General features: G+C 36.9%; 1 protein-coding gene across 3 annotated transcripts in view; it reads right to left on the reverse strand.

Annotated features, from left to right (window-relative positions):
- LOC119831963 (sodium/potassium/calcium exchanger Nckx30C) overlaps positions 1-9,421 on the reverse strand; it is a 67,876-nt gene extending 58,455 nt beyond the window's left edge. For 2 of the 3 annotated variants that reach the window (XM_038355535.1, XM_038355534.1), the window contains exons 1-2: positions 8,696-9,421; positions 3,674-3,697 (exon numbers count right to left, since the gene is read on the reverse strand). In XM_038355535.1, coding sequence (XP_038211463.1) covers positions 3,674-3,697; positions 8,696-9,379 — 708 coding nt within the window. In that variant the 5' untranslated portion in view covers positions 9,380-9,421. The remainder of the gene's footprint in view (positions 1-3,673; positions 3,698-8,695) is intronic. The other variant, XM_038355536.1, reaches the window with a different exon arrangement.

The raw sequence follows: 9,421 nt of genomic DNA on the forward strand, positions 1-9,421 counted from the left end.
TACTATTTTGCTTCGTAGATAGCTGGACAACTGAAATAACACATAGACACTTTTTATACCGATATTCCTACGGGATACAGTTACGCAGCACGCTTACGCGGTTTCAACCGCGGGTCACAGCTAGTAATAATCTTTATTTGCATAAATGATGTGCAACAGCACATTAGCCAATTATATTAGCATACAAATATTTTACACATATGAATCGTTGCCGTTTTTTGACTCATTGAAATATTTTATTAACTTATACAAGACCATGCATTATATTAAACGAGTTGTTACATTGTATTCATGTCTGTTTTAATATAAAAGAACGCGTATAATGCCCTTTAAATGAGAGTGTAAATGTGATACGTTATGAAATGCTTTCTTATTCGATTAAATACATGTTCAGTTGGATTTGTTGAAAGGCTGCAGCTGAAAGGCGATTCCATATATCAATGTTTACACTACGCTAGCTGGACTTTCGCAGAAGGATCATCTAATGCATCTTTCTAATGTAGGTATTTTAAACCGACGACCCCGAAAAAGGAAGATTCAATTTGACTGTATTGTTTTTTGGATTTGTTTTACTTTTGCTGTCTTGTCTTCTATATGTTGTTGGATTTCAAACGATTGGTGGGAATATATTTGTATTTGATAGATATTTGCTTTCATTTGATCCCGATGATGACACAGGTACGTCGGTAGAAAGTTTCTTATTCTATTTAGAAGAGTGTATTAAATGCACATAAAAAAAAGTGGAAAATATACATTTCATAAATATGAAAATACTAGCTGCGCCCCGCGGTTTCACCCGCGTAGGTCCGTATCGCGTAGGATTATCGGGATGAAAAGTTGCCTATATGTTATTCCAGTTGTCCAGCTGTCCACGTATAAAATTTCATTGCAATCGGTTCAGTAGTTTTTGCGTGAAAGAGCAACAAACACACATACATCCTTTCAATCTCTCGCATTTATAATATTAGTAAGAGACGTAACTCTTTTAGATAACATTGTAGTTCTAGATATTTTGATATTATGTTTTAAATATTATTTAAAACAGTCAGTAATACAATCGTAGTAAAGTCAACTTCGCCTTATTCGTAGCGAATCATAATATAAAAGGTATATAACCAAACCGAAATCATAAATACCCAAATTTACCGCAATAGATTTTTATCACGTAGTTCATAACGTTATGACCTATGGAAAACCCAAATTGCGTTGTGTTATCGTGATTCGATTTGATTAAAATCACTGTTCCGGTAGGCTAATAATAATATCCGTAAATTAATGACAAAACTCTGATAGAAACAATATGGAAAAGTTGTTTTTTTTAATGTCAAGACACGCTAGATCTGTTTTAGTATTACAAATAGATAGAGAGTAATTTAGATCTTAGTATTGTACATGAAACTTCGGCTTATTTTCCTCGTTTGCATGCTTGTTATACTGGTTTCTTATCTCTTTAGATATGAAAAAAGTTTTCTTTTGCCAGGTCACAGAAGTCAAATGGTACAAACATATTTCTCGCACTATATATTTCGAATATTTGAATGAAACCTTAATGAAACATAAAAATTAATGCTCTATATAAAAACATGATGTGTTTTGATATGAAAAGCATTTATCTTGTATGCAATTGTGTAAAATGTTTTGATTTTTGTCACGAAATCATCTGCTTTATTGAAAAAATTACAATTTATTAGTAATGTAGAAATATTTCGACAATAAATAAATACACTTTAAATTAAGCTAATTACCCGTATTGTATTCATCGACTTATAAGTAATTATTATACTGATTGCATATGGTATTATCTAAACTTATATTGTAAAAAGGAAGAATTTGTTTGTATTGTGGGAGTCGAGCACGCTTCGGTACGAATTGGGCCAGCTCGCACCGGGGAAGTACCACACCCCCACAGAAAACCGGCGTGAAATAGTGGCATGCCACTGTGTTTCGTACGGTGAGTGGGGGAGCCGGAGGCCCGTTTCCTTTTCCTCACCCGTCCTAGTCCATTCCATCTTTCCAGTTGTTAATCCTTTCCTTTTCCCTTACCCCATAAAAGCGGGCAGCGCATTCACAGAGGTACTACCTTTGCGAATGTTTATGGGCGGTGGTGATCGCTTACCATCAGGCGAACCACCAGCTCAGCTGCTCGCTATGACATAAAAAAAAACCGATTTTCAAAAATTCTTTCACTATTAGAAAGCTGCAGCTTCACTTAGTGACATTGGCTATATATGTATTGCGAAGCCGGGGCGTACAGCTAGTATTTTATATTAATTTAATAGGTGTTTGTTTTCGTCTGGTTTTCCATTACGTCCTATTTAAACAAATTTAACGTCGTCTGTATATGAATAAGAAAAGCTTATTTTATTGAATTCACATTATCATCATCATCATCATCATCATCATCAGCCCTTATATGTTCCCACTGCTGGGACACAGGCCTCCTATGAGGGTTCAGGCTATAATCCACCACGCTGGCCAAGTGCGGGTTGGCAGATGTCACATGTCGTCGAACTTTTGATTCTTGAACATGCCGGTTTCCTCACGATGTTTTCCTTCACCGTTTTAAGCAGTGGTGATGTTATCTACATGCGCAGATAAATTGAAAAATCAATTTGTTTCCTGCACGCTCGCCTGGTCGCGAACCCCGACTTATCGATTTTGAAGTCCGAGGTTCTCACCACAGAGCCACCACTGCTATCATTATCATCATAATGCTATTAAAAAATTATAACAATTAAAGTAATTATTTCAAATTGTTTTCTTAAAATATATACTAAACATAATATATAAATATATAGGTGTAACGAATGATATAACATCCAATGAAAGTCGATGATGGAAACAATAATCATACAAATATATATATCACCTACCTACCTGCAGGCTCAACTAAAGGGATGATAATTTGGCATCAATTTGGCTTGGCGCCAAAATGTCCTTCATTAAAATGAAGCGAAGTATTCTTACCTTATAGAACCTACCTAAACAAATGAATTGAAATATAAAATATTATAGTTAAACAAGCAAAAGCTTAATCAGAAATTTACAACAGACATCATATCTTAACCATACCGTATGCATCTTAAAATGGCGACTCGCCAAACGTGCAAAAACAGCTGATTACGAAAAAATATTGCATGAAAAATACGCAGAGATTCATAAAGCGTGCACTACGGAATTGTTTGTATAGTTCAAATATTTATTTCATGCTCATTTTACCCGAACCGTGCTTTATAATTCAGTGACATACCCTTTTTTTGTGTATTGAGTCTCTTCAAATTTGTCAACGTAAAATCGCTCAAATGGATTCGAAACTGCATTTAAACACTTATGCAATGCATAGAATTGTGTTAATAACATTAAAGGAATGTTGGATGGATATAAAATTTTAAAACGCACGATCCACTATATGGGTCATACGTATCTAGCTAAAATGTTTACCAAATCGACACTAAAATAGACGTTATAGAATAGATAAGAATCATTCTGACTAGGTAATACGATTATGTTCTATAGTCCTAATTGTTTTTAGCAATTTAGATCGTAGTAAAATACACAGTTTCTGATCGTTTACAGGTTTCGCGTCGACAAATTTGGGGAGCCCTTAACCGAAGCAAGAATCATAAGCAAAAGGAAAGAAAGAAAAGATGCTTAGAAGGAGGCAATAACTCACCAAAGTCTGAGCGGCAGTCTGGTGCTGGAAAAATAGGCCGCGGTCAGTTACGACATTTATTGGAAGTATAGAGAAAACAGAGGCAGAAAATTGTCTTCAAGATACAAGAGAAGTTTAAATATGTCCCCTAATGACAGAAGAATAAGGCACAAGACTAGTATAGCAGTAATACACTTTACAAGTTGTGCTGTTTGATTACTAAATAAAATAAGTTTCTAGTTAACGCAATTGAATAGGTATTTTCAACGTTCGCTTTAAAAAATGGAATCTTATCGAAAAGTAACAATTATTTCTCTGAAAATAAGCGAGTTTATTATGTTTCGCAGTGTTATATCAGAAATATTTATTTTCATGAACATTATATTGCAATCGGAATAATTATTGAAATAAATGCATTTATCCCAAAATATTTCCCTCAAAACACTCTATACACCGATACCATATCCGCTACCTGCACTTGCGGATAACGAAATAAAAAACGGTTTCAATAACGATATATCGAGTCTGCTATTTATATAAAGTGGGATTTCCAGTTAAGAATCAGAGTATAGTTCAAGAACAAAGGGAGCCGACGCCGAGAGCTATCGAAATCTTTACAAATTACTGCGGACGTCCGATAGATTTTTCTTTTGTGATATACGTATTTCAAGTCCGACCGCTACGTGGTTTAAACTTGATTTAACAAGGTATTTGAGTGGTAATTTACTGACAACGGAATATTTCCGTCAAGGTGGCGAGGTTGACTATATGTGCTTTTAATATCTTGGCTGACGCGTATTCTTACATTTGTTTTTAGTTGATCATAAAGTATTGTGATTTTCGCGTGTAATGCTTTTAAACACTTTCAATTTGAAAATAAGTCGATGTTCTCTTTTAAACTAGCTGTATACAATTTGGATTCTTTTTGACGTGACAACGTCTTAAATTAGGTTGCGGCTCGGAGGCACTCATGAAAAAGTGTAACGCCCGGTAACGTTACGATGAGTCACCGAACTATGATCGGTCCGCCGCGCGCGCAACACTAGAGAATTAGGCGCATTGAATCGGCGCGTGCTTGTGTCTCTGTCTCTGTCTTTCTCGAGCGTTCTTGGCGTTGGAAAAAAAGACGTTGTCACGTAAAATCTTCGCCCGTAAAACCGACTGTACAGGCAACCCTTTTTCATTTACGTTGTGTCACCCTTTGAAAGACCTGCTGCTGCTTAAGTAAAGGTTACTTTTATGAAATAGGTAACCGAATACATTGTTCTTATAATGGAGCCACGTCCTTGTACATATCTCTTGTACTTTATTACATCCTGTCAGTGATCCTAATCTCAAAACTTTGTATGCGGAAGTGTTTTGAGTGTTTCGCATATGTCCTGACGTCATTATTCTACGAATATATATATAATTGCTAAAATACGCAATAAAGACACAGGAAAATATCAGCATTTTTGATCAGTCTTAATTAATAGGTACTACATTTGACCTCGCAAAAATTACAACATTTCAATCTATCCGAGCCTTTATACCACATAGTATTATGTTATCTGTGATATCACATGGCAATTTGATATAACCTAAAAACATTGACAGATATTATCCAGTCCTATAGATATTGGCGTGACTCCAAACTACATGGTACTTTCAATAACATTCGATGAACATTGAATTTATGCCCGTTCGTAAGCTCGGCCACTCTTAATAGGCGGAACATGCCAGAACCTATAACAAATTTATCGCTAAAGTTTAAACAGTAGCGATTCGATTAATTCCATCATTACTCGGGCTAGATTCTTATGATTGTGTGATCTATTTTGCGGCAGTTGACGTACACAATTGCGTTTTAATTGTGTATGAAAGAGAGATATTTGATTAGAAGTTTACTGATGAGATCTTCGATTTTTGAAGCTTACAAGTCGCTACTTGTACATTATATATAAATTTTTTCAAGGGAGCTTATGTATTGTATTTTTACCCGATTTCCAAAAATGAAAAAGATGACGTTCTATGTTCATCTGTATGTATTTTCATCATTCGTCACCAATTTTATATAGATGGGTGGATAGCGCGCGCATAAAACAATAATATAAAAAAATCGTTTTTAGTGATTATAAAGTCGGTTTTACTTATTTCTGATATATAACGTTAACAATTACTATTTATGCATCTATCATATTATCTATGTTTTTTATGATACACTTTTCTGAAAAACTATCACACTTAGGCTTTACGTATGGCATTTTTCCTTACGTGTAGTCATTTTACGAATCATAAAAATGTAATGTTACTCAGATTGGAATAAGAAAGTTTGAGTTATATCTGTCAAGTATAAAAATGTAATTTCATATACTACAGGTAAATCAAATTTATGATGATTTTAGCGATTGTTAAAAGTTATCGCTTGTGTGATTTTTGAACGTTAATTATGATTTTTTTTATATTCGCTTGATGGAAATAAACGTTTCTGTTGGATACGTTTTGTGTTGGATACATTAATACGTATGCATTTACATTAATACTTTCAGCTACATAGGGAAATTATCTGAATATTTATGTTTTTTTATCTACATTTTAAGAAAAAAGGGTTAGTACTACCATGGTATTTAAATCTCTAAATCCACATGACATTTTGAGGTGACAATTTTTTACCCGCGACAAAAATGAACTAACAATATTCTCACGGGCGTATAAACTATAATAGTATATACAAAGAGCAAAGATAAAACATTTCATGTCATTTACAAGTGTGTTTTTATTCCAGTGAATATGCGCAGTACCTACCGTCGCTAATTGCGAGAATATCGCGAGATGACGCGGAGTCGCGCACTTCAAACGTTTCAACGGAACGTCATTTTAATTTAGCGTTTTGCTGCATATTTAATGATGTTCCAGCTGTTAGAACAATAAAGAGGATCTAGTTTTTTGTGTTTTTTATGTCATAGCGGGCAACTGAGCTGGCTCGTCTGATGGCAAGCGATCACCACTGCGATAAGGAAAGGATTGACGACTAGAAAGAAGGAATGGACTGGGTGAGAAAAAGGGAACAGGCCTCCGGCTCCTCCACTTACCCTACGAAACACAATAGCATGCTATTATTTCGCCGGTTTACCGTGGGGGTGTGGTACTTCCCTTGTGGCTGGCTCAATTTGTGCCGAAGCAATCTCTACTCGTGCATCTTTGTAAGCAACGGTAAAATTGACCGTTTCTTGATACAGTGGTTAACGCGTGAGTGTAGAACCGAGGCGTCCCGGGTTCGATGGCGACTTACGAAAAAAAAATGTCTCTGTCTGGCAGGACACAGAAGGCATAGGCTATAAATGTACCACGGGCGGAGCTGGGGCGAACGGCTAGATGTGAATAAATAAATCTTGTAGAAATGGGATCGCAAACGAGAAAACATACTGTTGACGCAACGATTGTGAGATTATGCGCGATGCTGGTACTTTGTTAGTTTATCTAGTAAGATAGATATATAATAACAAGTATGTTATTATAAGAATATATTTAAATAACAAAAATGAGTTATTCTTTATATTTTATCACAAATAATTTATCCCTATTTTTCAACCGACTGCAAAAAAGGAAGAGGTTCTCAATTAGATTGCATTTTTTGTGCTTGTTTCATACAACTTTGCACTGGTGGAACCGATGCTTATGATTCTATTTTATTTTGCTGGTACCTCTCACGTGATCCTATTTAATTTTAGTCTAATTTGACAATATTAAAATGGTTCAGATTTTTGTTATAAAATCATATAATTTAATCAACTTTTAAAACGTGCAAGATTGATATATAATTAGTATATTGGTTGGTCGCTTTGTTTAATAGAATTGAAGTAAAGACTTGTGTTGATTGGCTTAGCATGGGCTTAAAATGGTTTCATAAAAAACGCATCACCTGAGTTAAGCTGGTCACACGATGCATCATTTTAATGGCTCAGATATTACGCCCAGGCTTATGCCATTAGCCTATTACGTAGCGAAAGCTCGTAGCTCGTAGCTATCACCGTAGAGATTTTCGTAGCGGCCTTAATGCGTAAAACATTTTATTTTTAAATTTCGCTCGCCGCAATTTTAAACTGTTTTAATGGATCACATTTGTTGCGTGATGCGATTGAATTTGCATATTAAGAACGATAAGAGTAAAAGCCGTTTAAATGTTATTAGTTATTAATTAATCGACTTACTAAAAGTAATCGCCTATAATTATATTTTTCAACAGTTTTTCAAATGTATTTTTATAGATATGTAAACTTAATTTACATCAATCAATTTGAAGTAGGCAAGTGTTAGTAATTATTAGTTTTAAAAGCAAGGAGTTCCGTCAATAACTGAGCTGGTAAACTACATACCTTTTTCTCAGTCCATCAATCAAGCATATCAACGATAGATTGCAGGGTGGGCCGTGGGACTCACGCGAACCCACGTCGTAAAGCTTAACCTAAATTCTCTTCCCGAACTTTACTTTAACAATAAAAATACAAGCGTTTAATCGTTCGAATCAAATACGCATGTTATCACGAGGGTTATGTAAGAGCCAAGTCAGGGCGTAACGTAGTAGTCATAACAACATATAACAAACAACCTTACACCCTTTTATAAACAAGCTCGAGTAAGAATCATTACATTATTAGGTATTAAATACAATTCGATATGGATTAAACCATTTATCCTTTGCGAAAATTTTAGTCAGACTTAATTTATTTTTTTAGTTTTATGCTCAGAATTTTCGATATTCAAATTAATAATCAATATGTATGAAAATAAATAACAGCAGCTTCTTCGAATAATATTCCTTCGCATATTACACTGCAAGAGATACGGAAGCGATAGACGAAATTGTATTAAGGCAGATCATACGTAATCGTTGAATTATAAATGCTAATAGCCAACACAACAACAATGATAATTTCACGACATTGATGCTATCTAAATAACCACTAAACATGAAAGGGTTTCCCCAAAAATCAGGCTCTAATCAATCCCTAATTGACTTGGGTCTGATCTAGTACATGCAAGGTTTTGTGCGGGCGAGCTCACCGTGGGCATCAGCTGATCTGTGCTCCTCACTCTCGTCACCTTGTTCTTGTATATCAGCTTCTTCAACGCCCTCTCGACGGGCTGGTTCCATCGCATGAACAACACGTACGCTCCGTACAGGGAGAACAGCACCAGAGCTTCTTGCCAATATATTTCGCTATCACGGAAACAGTATATCAACACGAGCAGACTGATGGAGTAGAAGGTGCAGTCGCGGAACAGCGGCCACCACGTCAGGCTCAGCGTCGTGCGCGAGAACAGCGCGCAAGCACCGATCACGAACAGGATGTTGAACACGGCGGAGCCGACGATCGTCCCTATGCCCACGTCGTCGAACGAAACGAAAACACCAATGATGGAGGTGAACAGTTCAGGCGCGGAGCCGCCGGCGGCCATGAAAGTCGCGCCGGCGACGTCGTCGCGGATCGCGAGCCGCTCGATGATCACATCTAGCGCTGGCACGAAGAATTCGTCGCAGACGATCGCGAGGGCGACGAACATGTAGCCCATGCCTATCACGTGGAAGATGACGGCGCCGGAGCGGCGTTGCTCCTCAGTGAACAGGTCTGTGGGAAAGAGAGGCGCCTTCTCCTCGAGGTCCGGGTCGGTGGTGGTGATGTCGGTCGCGTTAGGCTCGCCGGCCCGCGCCGCCGCCAGCAGCGCTAGCAGCAGCGCGCCACCCATGCCGCGCTGCCGGGGGCTGCGAGCACACTGTGTGTACGACGC

This window comes from Zerene cesonia, chromosome 14, assembly GCF_012273895.1.
Source record: "Zerene cesonia ecotype Mississippi chromosome 14, Zerene_cesonia_1.1, whole genome shotgun sequence".
NCBI classification, from domain to species: Eukaryota; Metazoa; Arthropoda; class Insecta; order Lepidoptera; family Pieridae; genus Zerene; species Zerene cesonia.